Here is a 20302-nt window from a genome sequence, read left to right on the forward strand (position 1 = left end):
ACGAGGAGGATGGTGATGGTGAGAGACGGGGAGGATGGTGATGGTGAGGGACGAGGAGGATGGTGATGGTGAGAGACGGGGAGGATGGTGGTGGTGAAAGACAGGGAGGATGGTGATGGTGAGAGACGGGGAGGATGGTGATGGTGAGAGACGGGGAGGATGGTGGTGGTGAGAGACGGGGAGGATGGTGGTGGTGAGAGACGGGGAGGATGGTGATGGTGAGGGACGGGGAGGATGGTGGTGGTGAGAGACGGGGAGGATGGTGGTGGTGAGAGACGGGGAGGATGGTGATGGTGAGAGACGGGGAGGATGGTGATGTTGAGGGACGAGGAGGATGGTGGTGGTGAGAGACGGGGAGGATGGTGATGGTGGTGATGGTGAGAGACGGGGATGGTGGTGATGGTGAGAGACGGGGAGGATGGTGGTGGTGAGAGACGGGGAGGATGGTGATGGTGGTGGTGATGAGAGACGGGGAGGATGGTGATGGTGAGGGACGAGGAGGATGGTGATGGTGAGAGACGGGGAGGATGGTGGTGGTGAGAGACGGGGAGGATAGTGATGGTGAGAGACGGGGAGGATGGTGATGGTGAGAGACGAGGAGGATGGTGATGGTGAGGGACGAGGAGGATGGCGATGGTGAGAGACGGGGAGGATGGTGATGGTGGTGGTGATGAGAGACGGGGAGGATGGTGATGGTGGTGGTGATGAGAGACGGGGAGGATGGTGATGGTGACGGACGAGGAGGATGGTGATGGTGAGAGACGGGGAGGATGGTGGTGAGAGACGGGGAGGATGGTGATGGTGGTGATGGTGAGAGACGGGGATGGTGGTGGTGAGAGACGGGGAGGATGGTGATGGTGATAGTGAGTGACGGGGAGGATGGTGATGGTGAGGGACGAGGAGGATGGTGATGGTGAGAGACGGGGAGGATGGTGATGGTGAGGGACGAGGAGGATGGTGATGGTGAGAGACGGGGAGGATGGTGGTGGTGAAAGACGGGGAGGATGGTGATGGTGAGAGACGGGGAGGATGGTGATGGTGAGAGACGGGGAGGATGGTGGTGGTGAGAGACGGGGAGGATGGTGGTGGTGAGAGACGGGGAGGATGGTGATGGTGAGGGACGGGGAGGATGGTGGTGGTGAGAGACGGGGAGGATGGTGGTGGTGAGAGACGGGGAGGATGGTGATGGTGGTGATGGTGAGAGACGGGGAGGATGATGATGGTGAGGGACGAGGAGGATGGTGGTGGTAGTGATAGACGGGGAGGAGGAGGATGGTGGTGAAGGACGAGGAAGAAGAAGAAGGTGATGGGGAGAGACGATGAAGAAGAAAGATGTGGTGGTGGTGGTCGTGAGAGACGGGGAGGAGGAGGATGGTGGTGGTGATCGTGAGGGACGAGGAAGAAGAATGTGGTGGTGGTGGTCGTGAGAGACGGGGAGGAAGAGGAGGGTGGTGGTGGTGAGAGACGATGAAGAAGAAGAAGGATGTGGTGGTGGTCGTGAGAGACGGGGAGGAAGAGGAGGGTGGTGGTGGTGAGAGACGATGAAGAAGAAGAAGGATGTGGTGGTGGTGGTGGTCGTGAGAGACGGGGAGGAGGATGGTGGTGGTGGTGAGAGACGATGAAGAAGAAGAAGGATGTGGTGGTGGTGGTCGTGAGAGACGGGGAGGAGGAGGAGGATGGTGGTGGTGGTGAGAGACGATGAAGAAGAAGAAGGATGTGGTGGTGGTCGTGAGAGACGGGTGGAGGAGGATGGTGGTGAGAGACGATGAAGAAGGATGTGGTGGTGGTGGTCGTGAGAGACGGGGAGGAGGAGGATGGTGGTGGTAGTGAGAGACGATGAAGAAGAAGAAGAAGGATGTGGTGGTGGTCGTGAGAGACGGGGAGGAGGAGGAGGATGGTGGTGGTGGTGAGGGACGATGAAGAAGGATGTGGTGGTGGTGGTCGTGAGAGACGGGGAGGAGGAGGAGGATGGTGGTGGTAGTGAGAGACGATGAAGAAGGATGTGGTGGTGGTGGTCGTGAGAGACGGGGAGGAGGAGGAGGATGGTGGTGGTGAGGGACGGGGCGGGCCCTGCTGCACACGCGGCCCCGTGTACGCGATGACGTCGCGACGCAATCGCGCCGTGTCCGTCGGCTGTTTCCATTGTTCGCGCTGAGAGGAAGGGCACGCACACAGAGGCAGAGTGGACATTTCGATAGAGCAGGTATGAGGAGATTTCTTCTCTCATCATCCATTAATTGACGAGGCGCCCCCCCTTTCCCTCCACCCCCGGCCCCCTTCACCGCCTTTCCTCATCCCCTCACAAACACAACAAACATCGCTCCCGGGTTCCCCTCCCCGCCCGCTCGCCGCCCCGCCGCTTCTCACCACTCGGGACGGCGCCCTTCTTTTCTCGGCCCTCCTTTTGTCGTCGTCGCCACATTTTGGGGGAGACGGAAGGCTTCTTTAGAGACGGCTGGCGGCGGCGGCGGCGGTGGTGGCGGTGGGGAGGAGGAGGAGGGGGTGGCGGCAAGAGAGAGGGGGGGGGGGACGGCTGACGAGGTGGCGAGCTGACGAGCTGACGAGGTGTAGACCTGACCGGGTACGGCTTTTTTGAGGGGATGGTTTAGCGGTGTGTTGTGGGGGGGGGCTTCGGTAGTTGTGGCGGGGGAAAGGGGGGGGGGCCCTTCGTCTAGCCGCGCTCTTCATCTTCTTCTGCTGCTGTTGCTGTGCCCATGGTCACACTCCCTCCTCCTCCGGCTCCTGCTGCTGCTGCTCCTGCTGCTGTTGCTGCTGCTGCTGTTGTTGTTGCTGCTGCTGTTGTTGCTTCTGTTGCTGCTTTCCCATCCTCCGCTCAGAATCATCACGATTACAACCATCACTAATGCTACCACCACCACCAACCATCATCATCATCATAATCGCGACCACTACCAACACTGACACGAGCAACAGTAGCCCTCCTCTCATTAAACCACCGCTCCTCGCTCAGCTTTCAAGCTTGACAAAACATTAACCATTATTATAGCACACCACTGCCGACACTACTAACCACAACAAAACCAACACCGACGACGAAATCACCTCTCCTCGCTTCGTCACCTCTTCTCGTAACCACACTACGAGCATGCAACAACAACAACACCACCACCACAACAACGACAACCACTAAACGTCTCTCGTCTCCTTCCAATCTCTTCTGTCCAGACAAGTCGCGTATTCTCATGCTTGCCCGATGGTATTTAATGGTCACTCGCCGTAACGTGCAGTTCTAAGTTGCCTGTGTGGCGATAGCCTGGTGGTGGTTGTGGGTGCTGTTGTTGTGTTGGTGGTGGTGTTGGTGATGTGATGTTTATGATCGATAGTGACTGTGTTGGTCGTGATTCGCACTTATGAAGTGCCTACCGGTTTGTTAAGCGTCTTCTTAAGATACACTGTTGTGTATCCTCCTCTCCCCACTCTCCTGAAATGTATTAACACTCTTGGCTTATTTCCTTGTTACCGAGATGTACATGCCTCATCGCCACGCGCTCGTTAAGCGTCTCGAGATGCAGTCACATCTTGTAACTAAATACAGTTGCGTTGTTGTGTTGGTCGTGTGCGGTGTTCACGGTCGTGGTAACGCTAGTGATGATGGTTATGGTGTTTGTGATCGAGAAGATTGTGCGTCTTGTGTGTGTGGTAGTTACAGTAAGTGTTGGTATGATCGTGGTGACTACTAGTGATGGTGATGGGGTCGTTCGTGCAAGCATTACTACTGCTGGTGGTTTTGATAGTGGTGTCATTGGTGGTAGTAACACTGACGGTTGTTGATTGTGGTGATATCAATGGTAACGGCATAGTAGTTGTGCTGATAATTGTGGTGGTGTTGGTGGTGGTGGTGATGATGCTGTTTTGTCACGTTCCACGGTGTGTGAGTTGTCAGTAGTTATCTGGACACTTTGTGACCTTCTGCCCCGAGTCACTGGCCAAGCTGTGTGACAATTCCATTAAGCGTGTGGACACTGGTGTAGCGCGTTAGGCTTCGCCTCCCCATTTTTTGTCGTAATTTAATCATAACTCGGCTTGGCAACGGTTAATCTTTCAATTCACTTCCCTTATCTAACCTCACAATGTCACACTTGGCCTTCACCGGTGCCTCTCAGCCTCATGAGAGGAGGTTAGGGTTGGTGGTTGCTTGGACACCCTCCACCACAACCATATAATCACCTTAGTTGAAGACAAACCGTGGCCAAAACGGCGGGCTCATTATAAAGTACCAGTGCCTCACAAATTTCATGAAGGTTCCTTGCAAATTGCTAAAAGGTTCCCATTAATTGGTAAGGTTTTTTGCGTCGGCAGTTACTGTAAAAGTTTTCATAAGTTAGGTAAAGTTCGCTAATTGACTGCGGTGGTGAGAGCTTGTGACTGATAAGTGAGGGAGCATGGGAGCCAGATCCAGTAGGCTGCTATTACTAGTCCCTGGCTGAGAAGCGTGCCTGGGATAGGCTTTGAACAGTTTTATACGTTCATCATGTGGGTATTATTTTGATTTAGGTTATTATAATGCTTCCTGTTCTGAACCGATACCTTTCATCGACGAAATGTATTACGTTCTGTGGTTGGTATTGCTTGTTCATCACGTTTGGGAGTGGTGGTGGTGGTGGTGTTCAGTGTGTCAGTGTAGAGGGAAAGAAAAAGTCCAATAATTTTTTTTATCAAGAGTTCATTTTGTAACTTGTGTTCTGAGTGGTAACCTCACAAACGAGCCAACATATTGCATTGATTATGACTGTGAAAGCAGCAAAAATGTATACAACTGATGGAGAGCACAATTCACCATCTCTTTACCATGTGAGGACACTTGGCGATTCGTCAGCCGTTTTCGCAAATGATAACTGGGTAACCGTGGTTGGTAATATTTTCCCGGTAAATGTTTAAGATTTTGGCTAATGATATAGACACACTACAGCCTGCTGTGGTAAATGATGTAGTAAGGTATTTGCTGTCCCACTTAATTACTCTCTTTGATAATTTCCCGTTAAAGTGGCCAGGTGTTGGTGAGAAAAAAAACTGTGGAACCTTTGGATATGTACTCCTTGGCAAGATCACGATGTTCCTGTGAACGGCATAAAAAAGGGGTGTTTTCAAATACAATCTAAATGTGGTATGCAGCAAAGTGTCCCAATGTAATCTATCATGAACAAATATCTATTCCAGAGGTGCAGCAATTTACTTGGACGTGTGATGTGGAGTGCATATTGCGTTATGTTTCTGCGTAGGTTTTCGCGGTTGTACTGTACAGCTCTTCCCGATGTGTTTTCAGTTTTCACCGCATGTTCTGCATAATGTCTGACATTTCACTACAAGTCAGTACCTGGAGAAGCTCCCAGCCCGTGGAGCGAAACGTCAGACATCGGGCCGAACAACACGCTGTACAAACCAAAAAGTATCGGAGAGCAAGGCCGCCTTCAGCAGATGCATATCCACTGCATCATGGGTAATCTGTACTAGGAAGCCAAGAAGGCAGCAGTTAACTTTGTTGTGTCCGAGATGGCAACTAAAGTTGGCTGCTTTATTCGCAGCCTCAGCTGCGAGTTAATCAGCTAGAGCTAGCCGGTCGATGGTTACCATGTGGGCTTTGCAGATTCCTCTGAGTGGTGTTGTTTGATTCAGAGCATGGCTTGCAGAGTCGGGGTGGTGAGACACATCTCCAGTTTTCAGGAATGGGGAGGGAGGACAAACTGCACGTGTTTGACGAAGCGTTTTCGTCTGACCGCTTCAGTACACACTCGGAACATTCCCAAAAATCACGGCAGTGATCATAGCACAAGCATCAGTTGAAGCAGATGCTCTATGGAACTATCATCACCCTCAGCCATGATAAATCCACTGCTGGATGAAGGCCTTCCCCAAGCCGTCGGCATTGCTTATGGTGCTGTTACACACTAATCGACCTCGTGCCTGCATATGAGCTGATTTCATTGCTCTGTCTGCATTGTGGATGTCTTTCCTGGGAGTGTTCTGTTCCTCTGCTGCCAGTCTGACATTAGTCTTGAGCAATGGCCTTCTGCCTTCTGTTGATTTGTCCTGCCAAAGCTCACCTTCTCTTATTTGTGAAAACGAAGTTGCTAACTTGCATATGTTCTCGAAATCATTGTTCCTATTTCTGTCTCAATGTACTTCCAAGCATGTATATCTCAATGCTTCACTGTGCACTTTGAGTTATTGTTCCATTTTGTCTATCATTGTTCATATTTTTGATCCATGTATATATGCTGGTTAAACGTCTGTAACAGTTTTCACGTCTTGAACTTCTGAGATGGGTACACAGTGAAGGCGGCTGCTTCCAGCTTGGAGAAGCTAACAGGTATAGGAGAATTTGCCATTCCTGACCACCTTCAAGCCATCACCCACTACAACTTCTCTCCCAAACTGAGGGAGAGGTTCCCGAGAATTTGTTTCACGCTGCCAGCTCTTCAGTCTGTATTCGTGTTGTACTGCACATCGTTTGACTTTACCCCCCCCCCCCCCCCAACGTTTCGCTGCACTCGCCGGGAGCAACAATCAGGAACTGAATTTGATTGAGAAGAAGCTCCCAGCCTGCGATTCTATTCGATTTCTTGAAGAGGAAGAAGCTCCCAGCATGTGGAGCGAAACTTCGGACATCGTGCCGAAACAGCACAACGTGCTTATAGACACGAACACACATTGGAGAACCGAACTGCGCGAACCACATGAAAGCGCACCGTACGCTATCGGCTGTTTGCAAAATGCCCTTCAGAAGGCTGTGTTGCAGTGGGATCCGACGGCAACGTTTCTCCAAATAGGAACATTTTATCAGCAGTCTGCAGTTCGTACTCGCGGAAAAGACAATTGCCCTCTGCAGTGGGAGACGGGTGTTACTACTTGCAGCAATAGGGAGGGAGATGTGTGCGGTGCATTGTTATTATTTGCACCTTAAATCGTATACCCGCAGCATCCTTGCTTGTCCTGCACGTTGCTTCGGTCTTTCTGATTTTGTATGCGTGTATCTATTGGAGAAAATAGAATTCCTCATTAAACAGTAATAATATCAATCTAATGCACCATTCACAACGGAATAGGCGTGTAATGATGCACCGCCACCAATCCCACGATTCAACGAATTTTCACAGTGTCGGGAGTCCCGACCTGACTCGAGGTTTGATTCAGATTTGTCCGGTTTGTACCATCTCGTTCGTATTGGTTCTTCTCCGATCTGTTTCTGGGTTGTACTGCATGCTCGACGTGATGTCCGATGTCTCACTCCACCATGCTGGGACCTTCCCCAGGAATTAAATTCGCGGTACGTGGAGTGAAACTTCAGACATCGCGCTGAACGACAAAACGCAAGCGTATCGGATAGCTGCACGACACAACCGCAAAACCCTACGCAGGAGCATTTCCTTCTATCTCATTTGTATGGCTTTTTTTCACTCCATTAGCTTAAATGTAACATTTGCATATCATTTGCACGCAATTAGCATAACCCTGTAAATAACTGATTCTTACACGCATGATTCCATACATGTTGTGAGTGTAAAAAAAAATCTATAATCCATTAATCGATGCGTCGTTACATACCTGATAACCACGGGCCCTGGGATTATATACCCCACTACCTTTACAGATTCTGCAAGCTAATTATTGCTCTTTTATTTTATGTGTGTGTTTGTGTGGAGTACATTTTTGATGGTAGAATTTCTCATTTGAGGCAGCCGCAGTATAAATCTGCTGTTACCATTCTCAATGCGGCCATGGACAGCTGTGTGCCTGCCTTTATCGGGACACATCACTGCCTCTTGTTGAGTACAAATTTAATTTCATGCCCGTTTTGGAAAATTAATTTTCTCTCGCTCATAATATTAATACAAGCCGCGGTGTGTTCACGAACCGTTGTACTTTCTGCTGATACGATGTTTTGAACGACGTTGCCGCATTCACCGCACATGCGACTCACCACGGACTGTGGTATAAGCGAATGTGTGACGATTGTCAGATATGTGAACCATATCTTGTCAAATGACAGTTACACCACTCGCGAATGGTACACTGGGTGCGGGTGGTTTATTGTTCTGGGCGGATATGCGATGGACGAATATGCAGTGTGCTCCTGTACTATATTGGGAGTATTGACTGATGAATTTAGTATTTCACTCGGGACACTTTGTGGGGCTTTTAGCATGGTCACACAGACACACTTGTGTTGCACAGACAGCGCAATATACAAACATTACCTCCGTCGTTACTTTATCACAATGCTTCTCTCTTTAAAAGCATTCTTACCCTGCAGCCCACGACTTATCGCGAGAGCTTGCTTTCTTTAACATTTAAAAAATGTACACCACTTCTGTAAATTTGCACTCTGAAAGATTGTTTCTTTATAAATGGCGACTATTAAAACGACGGTCACCGCCACACAATTAGCCACGCGTCGTCCAGTGAGCACACGCGTTTATACAATCTCCACAACTTAGCAGACCACTGAGGTTTGTAATCATAGCTTTTAGTCCTATTCTACACTAATATCAACCTCTGTCATTTTTAATCAGCTGGTAGAGAGGATACCTCTCCTTTCTGTCATGCTCCAGTGCCAGTGGCAGTCCCACTTTAGATGAGACAAAGAAAGTTAAAGGTACAGCCCTGCAATTGCTTGCTTATGCCACTTCAGGCAGAAGGGCCTCTATTAGAGACAACTCTGGAGGATATTTGGTTTACTCCATGTTAAATTTTGATTTAAAGCTTTCGTGACTGCAGGGATTCATCTTCTTGGTTCTTTCGGTAAAGTCACGTAGAATTGATATAAAATAATAAAAATAAAACACAATAAAATAAAAAATAACAAAAATGTTTTATTTTATTTCAATTCTACGTGACTGTACCAAAAGAACCAAGAAGATTACTCCATGTTGGCCAGGCGTGTTGGAAGAGGTGGGCGTACCCACACTTTTGACCCCACCACCAGCGACCTGCCGGTAAACTGTGGCGAACGCACTTTCATTACTTGGTGGACAGAGGAGGTGAGGGAGGATTGGAGATACTTGCACTATTATTTTGACTGTCGCGTCGGGAGATGGAATCAAACCGGTGACTGCTGGATCGCAATTCCAGTATGCTAACCCATGACACCATGGCAGCACCATGTTCATAGTTCCATTTAGTTGGTATAGCCCTGTGAGCCATTCGGCTCTTGAATCGGGTGCAACCGCAACAAACAAAAAACATGAACAAGAAGCATCTTAAAGTGATTATGTGACTGCAAACAAAAAATCCAGGAAAAAAAATCAAAATATTCCTGAAATAGCACCGTACACCAACGCTGTGTGCAAAAATCCCAGTGGGATGCAAGTCAAACAACAACAACAACCACAAGACAACTAAGATTAATGTAGCTTTAAGTACTGCATTCATAGAGAAATAAATGAATATCACAAATCTAACCTCACACAGTGCCTTACTCATCAGTGACGCCTAGGCTGCTTGAAACACGCACCTTAGAAATAGAGTGCATTCTGCACTTAACAAAGCGTCTTAAGGCAGGAAGACGTGCATAATACGATCGTGGGGGAAAGGTGGGATCTAATTTTTGATACAGAGGGGGAAATTAGGGATTGGAGATGGTGGAAAAGACCAATTGGGTAGATATGCAGTGCTGCTTTATCATACTTTACCAATATGCCCCTTTTGCTGAGTGGCATACCACACAACCTATCCACTTGCTTTTTGTTTAATGAGCATCAGTGCCCGTTCCTGAACTTACCGTTCTGCCCATATACGGTTTTTCTAATTGTCCGTCTTAATCACTGTGTACGTGTGTTTTTTTTCTGCCGGTGCCGGTGGGGTTAGGGCCGCGTGGGGCGGAGGAGGAGGGAGGATGTACACCCGCAAGCTCAAGCTGCGCGAGCTCAACGCCCACATCACCTGCCCGCTCTGTCGGGGTTACCTCATCGATGCCACCACGGTCACCGAGTGTCTACACACCTGTGAGTGCCCACCGGCTCACCAGTTCGCGGTCAATGGCCCGCTCCCTCGCTCGTTCAGCTGCTTGACAGGTCACATAGTCACTCAGCTGCTCGCCGTTGCTCAAAAGCTGTTGCCGCTTTTTTTGGCAGTTTTTACGATTTAAAAGGAGAACAAAAAATACACAACTTTTCTAGCATATTGTTAAGTTTGTGTTAAAGTTCTTAGAGACTGCACTCTTGAGTTCCTATCTCAGTGAGCACTTGCACAGCTACGGCATGATTGAAGAGAGATTAGGGTTGGGGTTAACCCTTAGTGAGACTCGCGGAAGCTGCTCTTCATCATCGCCATTGTTGTCATCACGGGAACGGTTCTGATTATCCTCCTTCCCACACCGGAATCACTTGATGCAATAACCGGGTAGTTCTGGCACACACTGATGAGCCATTTGCAATACTGTGATCCTTACGCCTCATTTCCACAATTGATGAGAGCTCATCACTGGCCTCGGATCAGCAACAGCACCCAGGCGGTTGAAATCCTCGCTCCACATGAGCCATGAGGCTCCATGGGCTCATCCCTCTCCAGCTCGATATTCCCCACCCCCTTCATAACAACACTGGCTACGTTCCACTGTCAAGACAGAGAGATAGATGCTGCCCCTCCAAGCCATCAATATCTCATGTATGTACATATGTTGAACTTGTTTCGCACCATTCGTAGCCAACTCATGGTCCTGGGATGCAACAATCTATCTAATTCCTCCATCGCTCCACCTCTGCGGTAGACATCCTGTCTGCCGGGTTCCCTCCTTTGGCTGCCACTCTGTCGTTAGTCTCGATCATTGGCCGTCATCCCTCCGAGTGACGCATCCTGCCCAAACCTACTTACTTTTCTTAATAGTTGATGTGATGTCTCTGACTTGCATGTGTTCTCTGATCAATGTGGCATAGCATGGGAATATACCATGATTAATAACATTCTTCTTTAGGCACATCACTACATTGCTTTCATGATTAAGTAAAATTTGCCACCAGCACTCCAAGCTGCCTCGTGTCCATCTCATTAGTTGATGATATCAATCCCGGTCTGCCTACAATAACCGTCTTAGGTACATGTACTCCTATCTGCTTTCCAGTTGTGTTCCTCCAACAAATATCTTCAATTGTTTAGTAAATTTGTTGTACATGATTTATTTTGAGCCTTCTTTCTGAAGTCCTTCAGTCACTTCGTGTAGGTTATCTCCACTGGTTGTTAGAACGACAGCAGCAGGCTCTTGCCTCTTTTAAATAAAGTTTCAAATAAAGGATTCATCAGTCTGCCCCCCCCCCTCTGTGTCGGCAGGGGTGGGGATTAGGAAGCAATCTTTAAAGTATTTTTTGTACTTTAGTCAGTGGTCAGGTTAGTCTAATTTATATGGTGGAACATCTGCAATATCTGTAATTTTGAATGGTATACACGAACACTGCCGAGAATATTTTCGTTTTTAACCAAGCGTGCGATATCACGGAGCATGTACCTCGCTTCTGCGTTGACCCCGTATCTCCGCTACTGACTCCTTTGGGACTATCCCGGCTCTAAGCGAGTAGCACCATCAAGCAATGGGGCCGTGGGCCAGAACTCGGCTCCGGCTAAGCTGGGCTGCGTCATCAGCATTGTCCGTCGCGTGGCTGGCATGGCACCTGTTACAAGGAATGAAATGGGGTCCAATATCTGCCTGCCCCCCCCCCTCTTTGTTCTTCGTGGACCAATGCCTAGGCTCCTATAGCCATGTGGGTCCTGGTGCAGTTGCACTGCCTGCATGCTTGACAGTTCCACCTTACAAGAACGTGGTTTGCAGATACTAGAACAGACTCGTCACAGTTTCTGCCGTCTGTAGAAATGTGGCATCTTTAACCACCAGGTGTTATGTTCCTGGTATCATCTTTAATAGTACCACTACACTCACACATTTGTCCAGTATCAGCCCAAGTGGCTGCATTAGAGGATAAATGAGCTTAACTGCTAAAGTAAGACTCTTCATTGGTCTCTGCCTAAAATGTAGTTTTCATGTCCCTAATAGGCCAGCTGTTTACTCGGCAATTAGCGATGAGTACTTTTCTCTAAAGTGATGATGGCTCTGTTGTGAGTAATTAATAGGTATTAATACATGTGCTTGGTGTGGTCTGGCTGTGTGTGGTGCGGTTTGGCTGTGTGTGGTGCTATGCGGTATGTGCTGTGATGCACTGTGGTTGTGTGTGCCGTGGCTGTGTGTGGTGCGGTGTGGTTGTGCGTCCTCTGGCTGTGTGCACTGTGGTTGTGCGTGCTGTGGCTGTGTGTGGTGCGGTTGTGCGCTGTGTGGTGCGGTGTGGTTGTGCGCTGTGTGGTGCGGTGTGGTTGTGTGCTGTGTGGCTGTGTGTGGTGCGGTGTGGTTGTGCGTGCTGTGGTTGTGTGGTGCGGTTGTGTGCTGTGTGGTGCGGTGTGGTTGTGCGTACTATGGCTGTGTGCGGTGTGGTTGTGCGCTGTGTGGCTGTGTGTGGTGCGGTGTGGTTGTGCGTGCTGTTGCCGGCTCCGCATGACGGTGCCACAGTCTGCAAGAGCTGTCTGGTGAGATACCTGGAGGACCACAACACCTGTCCCACATGCAAGATCGTCATCCACCAGAGCCATCCGACGCAGTACATCGGGTGAGTCACACGCTCTCCCCTGCTCTGCTTGATACATGCTCTGAGCTCTGCTACAACTGTTCATTGTACCTGTTCACCACTGCCAATGGTAGAAGTCGCTAATCCATCAATGGGCCGTTTTGATTGCTCCTCCAGATGTCGTGATCCATTGACACTAGCAGGGTAGGCATGGTCCACATCATCGAGCACGATTTGTGAGCAAAATGCAGCATCACTAAATAATTTGTTTTATTTTTAAATAATACAATGATTATTAGGTATCATTTTGTGACCAAGGTTTGTCATCCCCATTTAAGAATTTAAATAATTAATAAATATGTTTTCAAAAACTAATTTGTTCCAAGGGCTGGCCTCAGTTCATTCATGTTATTTGTACTTATTGTATCGTGTGTAACGATGTCTATAAATCATTTAACTAAGGACCACCCTTATTGTGATTGGGATTGTTTCTTGTTCCTGCTGAATTATGCATAGCTGCAAAATTTCAGCCGAATCGGAGGATGTTTAGGGGTTGCTACCATGGTCATACGATTCAGAAACAATTTATACTTGCACAACTGATGCACGAATCAGGAGCGTGAGTATCCATGTCAATCGACGAATCGACGCGCCGTTACACGCGTAGCTGTCGATTGCCCACATCGTGTGGAGTGGTCGACCCGGCTGACGAGTGGCTGTGGTTTGAATGAGTTGCGTGCCAGCATCGCTGCGTCATCATACAGCAGTTTGCATCAACACGGCGCCGGTGTCAACTAGGTTTGATGTCACACATCCTGTTAGATAACACTACGTTCACATTTATTTATTTATCTGTTTGTTTATTTTACACTCGGGATATATTCCTGTGAATAAGTGATCGCCCAAACTCCATTGCACCCCAGTTTTGGCGGTGGGTGGACAGAATGCGAGGCAGCAACTCACTTGGGCAGCCGCAGCTGGTGCTGACGGTAATTCTTAGTGAATCTCGTGTCTAGCCGGCTACTGGGGATGGATGTTGCACAGATAAATGTTGCGCACCTCTGGGGCCATGCGGAATCATCTTGAAGCAGGTGTGATGGCACAGACCTGCGCATTTGGTATGGGGCAGAACCGGGCAGGGTCCTGCTCCTGGTTTCATCATGGCTGGAGGAATTATAGAGAGGGGCAGGCCAATCATTGAGATGGAGTGAGGCGGCAGGGAGAAGGTGGCAACGTGCTGCAGGCCATGCGAAATTGCATGTGCTGTGTACATATGTATTAACCAGGCAGAGCTGAGACCTTGCTAGAGAGGGAACTTTTTTTACGTGACCCATTGGGTTTATTTAATCTGCTGGTCAAGTAAAGAAAACTCTGACTCAGCCTGGCTAGTACTTGGGTTGGGAATCAATCTGAAAATGCCAGGTGTTATAAGTTTTGGCTGTTAGGTGGCAGGTAGCGCACATGGTTCTTGTGGATATTTTAAGTGCTAACTCGCCGTACGCCTGGTAGCGCACGCTTTTAATCCAACGCTTGGTGGAATGCCTACAGATATTTGAAATTCCCAAATCCACTGAGGATGCGAGGTGGCCAGAAAAACGACAGTAGATAGTAATATTTTTTTATCCATTTGTGAGGACCTTTGAGCATTATCCTAATTAGTGAGTGGGTTTTCTCCTGCCGGTCCTGTTTCCTCTGACATTAAACCAAACACTCTTTAATGGAATTGACCAAGTATCTCAATGTTGGGCTGTACAGAAGAGTCTCAAGACTCGGTGAGGCTTTTATAGACAATATATAATTCTTATGATTCACTGCCCAGTTATTATCACCATTGGGTCGTTTGCTGCTTTGATGATGGTAGTAAAGGGGGGGATGAATATAGCGAGGGTCCCTACCGCTACAGAGATTCATTAAGTTCCCGAATGACCCCAGTTCATTGACGCTGCCCGGCGGTTTGTGCCAATGGACACGATGTTACTGCCCGACTTGTTGGTGCCCACTGATTGACTGGCATCTCTTGAGCCACGGTGTGTATGGGTGCTCGATTTAATAATTTTCGTAGTTCATCTCTTGTTATTGTTAGTATTATTGTGACTTACAGGATGTGCATTTTAAGTATTACGCATTTTTTAATTCGCAATTATTAGAAGAACAGGAGATTGCGTGATGGTTTATGCTCCTTGATGAGATCGGCAGAAGACTTGGGACAAGAATATGTTGAGTCAATTGCAGTTGAACACATTTTCAGTGAGCTTTTACCACACTCTCTTCAAAGAAAAAAAAACATATAATCGCCGACGTTTCAGGCAATAGCCCTTCTTCATAGCACCACAAGGGCCATTTCCCAAAACGTGACATACGTATATAAAAAAAAACATTTTAAGGCCACTGTGTTATTGACGAATGTTTTGAGTTCTGTGTTTTTGTTCATTCTGATGTGCACCACTGCCAATGCAGCAGCAGCAGCATCACTAAATGGTTTGCTTAAATACAATTACAAAGTTTACATTTACAAAGTTATGGGGAACGGTCTTTGCGGTAATCACCATATGGTAATTGATACTGCATCGTGAAAGCTGATCCCGCGGCACCCCTATGTTGCACAAAATTCCTCGGTAATCTCTTCAATGACCATAAACCATCAAACAAACTCCACTCATCCTCGCAGCGGCTTTTGGCTAACCATCGAACAAAGACAGTCACTGCATGGCACGCTTTCAGGTGCGCTTCTGCGGCCATCTGAAACACTCTTCCTTCTGATATTAGAAAGCCACTGGAGCTATGCACTTTAAAATCTAGATTGCACAACTCACATCTTTAGAACTGCATTTTGTGTTTAGTTTGGTGTGCTTTTTCCGCACCTCTAATTATAACTGTTGACTCTGTGTGGTGTGAAAGAACAATATACACAATATGCCTCAACGTGGTGCTTCTGCAGGGGTATTTTGTTAGAAACGTTTCATGTAGATAGTCCGGCCGACCTGGTGCTCTTGTCATTGCAAAATCCTCAACCTTAGACGTTCCGCTGCACTAAAACGCACTGTATGAAGAACACAAAACCCACGTAGTTCAGTCGGTCTCTGTGAATGTCCCATACGTAGAATTCCATTGTTTTAAGTAGACTCACACAGAGACCCATAGACTCATAGACTCACACAGAGACCCATAGACTCGCACAGACACTCAAAGACTCACACAGACACTCAAAGACTCACACAGACACTCATAGACTCACACAGAGACCCATAGATTCACACAGAGACCCATAGGCATACACAGAGGTCATCGACTTACACAGCAGCCCATAGACTCAGCGAGAACACTGGGAATGTTTCTCTGTGAATGCCTCAAACATGTGGAGTTCCACCATTTCACCGGTGCCCTTGCTTCTTCTGCCATCGGATTAACATTGTGATGCTGAGCTGTTGATTCTTTACGATAACCTAATTTGCATTTGACCCATATTCTCGTTTGGTTACATATTCTTACTAATTTCACCCGACATCTGTTTCATGTTCAAATTTCCGTAGCATAGTTTGTTTTTATGTGTTGTGTTCGATCTGGAGGTAATCTGCCCAAGCCGATTTGCTCTGCAGGGAATTACATTTGCAATATTTTCAATGCATTAAGTCGTTTTTTTTCGAGTCGTTTTTTGGTCTGAATTGAATTTGTTTTTCCTTTGTAATTTTTGTGACCCAGGTCATTGTTGCAAATTAGACTTTCTTCTTGGTCTTTCGAGTTCTCACCTGGTTTAAACACGAAAGCTTTAAATCAAAATGTAACCGCCTCTACGGGGAGGGTTTCCACATGTGAGAATTTTTATTTTTTATATATATTTTCTGATTTTATTGTTTCCCTTCAACGTGACTTTACTGAAAGAGCTAAGAATATGAATTACTGCAGTCACGAAAGCTTTAAATAAAAAAATAAAACAACTTAGAAGTTGAAAAGTGGCGTGGTACCCAGAATCAAGAGGCCAGGGGAAAAACCTAATCTGGGCGGTGGTGGTGGTGGTGGGGGGGGAATTTTAGAGGGAGTCATTTGCGATTGGGGTTGATATGATGCATCAATGAATCAATTAACATCTATTCATGAGCTCATTATTCACGCATTCGGTCTTTCGATTTGTTTGTGTTGTATGTAATTGTTTGACACGACTACACTACAGCCGCTGGAGGTGTCACGTTGAGAAAATAATAGATTCTGAATCGCAACTAATTAATCGAATTACCTTGTTGGGGGGTGTGTGGGGGGGGGGGGAGGTGAATAATTGTGACCTTGGTATTCGCGATGACCTCTTGATCTTCAAACTGACGTTCACAGTTAGGATGAGAGTGGCACGAACTTAACGAATCGTCCTGCCTAAAGACTGCGACGCGCAGAGCCCATGCTGTTTTTAACGATTAACAATTGTGCAATGAGCACAGACCACAATTTAAATTTTGATTTGTTTGCCGTCGATACCGCAAGCTGCATCTCAAGGCGCTGCGGTACGGATGCAGGACATGTGCATCATGGGAAATCGCCCCAAACACAAGGCAAACGCATCAATCTAGCGAACATTTTTATATTAGAGCACTCGGTCATCGTCAGCAGAGAAGATAAAAGTCTCAGAGGAAAAACATGTTACTCTGGAAAATCTGCATCAATGTGTTACCTAATAATCACTGTTTCCAGCAATGAAGTATGTTCATCGGTAGTGTGAAAAACTTTTTAAAACTGAAAATAATTTTTCACAAAAAAATTGCCGGTGTCCATAAACAATTAGGCTATGGGTAATTTATCCCCGGAATATGATTAGTGGTGGTGAAATGTTAATAACACGCACACTCGTGCCGCTCATAAACCCTCGCTGTGCCTAATTCACGGGGTAGTGTGGTGGCATAGTGAGTCCTGCACAATACTACACCTCACTGTAACATGCTGCACAGGGCCTAAAAATACTGCGCGCGTGTGTGTGTGTGTATATAGCCTATAGTGTATATAGTGGGGGGCGGTCACGTCGTGGTTAGCATGCTGCCCTACGAACCCCGCAACCCGAGTTCGATTCCCGCTCACGGCCAACACCAGTGACGTTTATCTGAACTAGTCATGGGCCTCCCCTAGGTCGACTCTGCCGCAAATGAGTACCGGGTGCGGTGTTTAAACATCGCCATCCACCCCCTCGTGTGCCGTGCCAGCCTTCATCGGTACTACTCGCTAACAGCACTTACCCCAACAATCTGTTAAGGCTATATGGGGTATCTTTGTTTTTTTATAGTCGTGATATTACAACATGTGTGTCTATATTTGTATATGGATGGCCTATAATTAATTAGATTGATTTCATATTTCATATTCTCGAATGGCTTCGTGTTGTTTAAAATAATAGTTTAGTTTTTTAAAGCTGAGAATTCATATTTCGGTGTTAAATTCTATAGCTGCCACAATTGTAAAGTAGTACTCGGAGCACAGATTAATTCTTTGAACATTTAATGGAATATCTTTCGTGGCCAAGGCACTTTTTATGTCGATATTGTAAACCAACCACTGCATATCTAAGCCATTGGCGGTCATAATTTTGCTATCAAGAGGAAAGAAAGCATATTGAATCTTTAACTTGAGTTTCAAAACATTACCAACAATCAGTATCATAATCATCAGCCATGATCAATCCGAACGAAACAGGTGGACTTCTCCACAAATCTGGCTGTCACCTAATGAAGCTAGTTGTAATTACTGGCGAAACGTCGTACTCTGTAAATGTTGTGGCTTGGCTCTCCAACACACCGGTGTGCTGTACTAGTGACGAATTGGCCACGTTCTGTTTACGTGACATCTCTTACTAATTGGCTGTGTCGGGTGGTGGCGGGTTTAATGACACATTTATATATTTACGCGATCTCGCACATAAAAAAACCTGGATTATAGATCATTACTCTTGACTTTGTGGACCTTTTCCCGGTGGTATTTGACATAGTCTCAAACCAACCGTCACGTGTCTATTTGCGAAACTTGGGTTGTGATCATTATTCCTCAACTCACCGGTGAGCTGAGACAATAATAATTGGTGGTGGTTTAAACGCTTGCATGAGTGACAAATTAGTATTGTTTGACTGTGGCGGGTGGTGGAGGTTTCTTCTTGATACAGATTAGACGAGATCATTCGGTGACCTAACCCAAAACTCAATTATGAATCACGGTCAAATAACTCTCATGATCTGCGCGCCACAAAGATGCCCTCCTTGAGCTTTGGATTTACAAAGAGGGGGAAGTACGTGTGCGTTTGAATGGAATGTGATGAAAAGTCGCACATACGCGCGTTCTTATGTGTGCACGCGTGTTTATGTTTTGGCAGGCATGATCGCACCATGCAGGACATTGTCTACAAACTCGTGCCGGGTCTGCAGGAAGGTGAGTCTCTCGCCGAACTCGCGCGTGAACAGCGCGTTGCGTGCGGCCCCACCACGCTGGTAACAATGTTAACGATGATGATGATGATGGTATCCCAGGTTATGATGTTATTTCCAGAACATGCATCAGATATGTAGAATGGATGCGGAGTGCTGCATTAAATGATATAACGGTCTTAAAAACCACAATGTTTGCCCAGCTGAACGGTTACACGCTGCGATTTAATTGAAAAAGTTGTCATCGCCACTTACAAGTTTGGCTGCCTGCGTCATCTTGCAAGGTCACGACCCTCATGTTTTCCCACACACATTTAACTGGATACATGGCACCTGAGTAGAGGTGGTGCAATAGATTAGCTGGGTCTCTCTGTGATAATGTGGAATTTTACATCTCTGACTGCGAACGGAAATGAGGAATGCCCACTTATGCCAAATTGACACAGTTGGCAAAGGCCCAAACGTCAAGCGGCCCTCAACAAGACGGTACTTATAAAAGTTTTAAAGAGATTAAGAGTTAGCAGACGTTTCTTGAATTGAGAACAGTTACTCTGAAGACATGGAAGAGATACAATGGGAGAGCATCCCAAAGCGGAGCACTGCGAGTTAAGAAGCATAAAGAGATGTACTCTTTGGTTCCTTGGGGAAAGTCACGTGATTTCCTGAAAGAACCAAAGAGTATGGATTCCTGCAGTCACGAAAGCTTCAAATCAATAAAAAGATGTCTTTTGACTTGTAGTAGGGTGGTGGTGAGATGAATCGGTGAGATGAATCGGTCAGTCTGGTCGACCAAGTCCTCACCATGGGTAGAGGAATCAACCAGTGAAGTTTAGTGGCATTGGCGACGATACTGTTCACGTGTTCTTTGGAAGCACTGCACATCTCACTCCTGACGGGTACGAATTTAGTTTTAATGGACGTCGCTAAAGGAGTCGGATCACTTTCCACCGTGCCAGGACCGTCAAACGCGCCACATTTTTCGTTAACCTTTAACCCCTTGAGCGCAGCGACGCTGACTCTGAGCCCCTCCAACGCTGGCGTCCCAGCACACAGCCATGACTGTCGCCTGCTGTTCCATAACTCCCTTCGCATCCCCTTCTGTGCAGCGGAGATGAAGCGACAGCGGGAATTCTACTGGACGCGCGGCTTGGAGATGCCAGGTGACGCTAAAGGTGAGAATTGTGTTTTCCCCACCCGTGTTTTCCCCTTGAGCTTACGAGCCATGGGTGGGGTTGGTCAGTACCACCTGGGGTAGCAAATGTTATTAGTTTCCACCGTGGGCACTATCTACCATGGGCAGAAAGCTTGGTGTGTATACTGTCTGTCGTATAAATGCACTTCCTTATACAT

The 20302-nt window shown here is 47.2% G+C and overlaps 1 protein-coding gene across 3 annotated transcripts in view; it reads left to right on the plus strand.

Moving 5' to 3' along the window:
- Positions 1-2098: 2098 nt before the first annotated feature.
- PCGF3 (polycomb group ring finger 3) overlaps positions 2099-20302 on the plus strand; it is a 42656-nt gene continuing 24452 nt past the window's right edge. For 2 of the 3 annotated variants that reach the window (XR_012941296.1, XM_032950852.2), the window contains exons 1-5: positions 2099-2203; positions 9826-9962; positions 12509-12605; positions 18901-18956; positions 20059-20124. Coding sequence is in view for 2 of the 3 variants with exons in the window: in XM_032950852.2 (XP_032806743.2) it covers positions 9854-9962; positions 12509-12605; positions 18901-18956; positions 20059-20124 (328 nt within the window). In the remaining variant the exon portion in view is untranslated. The remainder of the gene's footprint in view (positions 2204-9825; positions 9963-12508; positions 12606-18900; positions 18957-20058; positions 20125-20302) is intronic. The other variant, XM_032950853.2, reaches the window with a different exon arrangement.

Source organism: Petromyzon marinus, chromosome 9 (assembly GCF_048934315.1).
Source record: "Petromyzon marinus isolate PM22_M1 ecotype Great Lakes invasive population chromosome 9, UKy_Petmar_22M1.pri1.0, whole genome shotgun sequence".
NCBI classification, from domain to species: domain Eukaryota; kingdom Metazoa; phylum Chordata; class Hyperoartia; order Petromyzontiformes; family Petromyzontidae; genus Petromyzon; species Petromyzon marinus.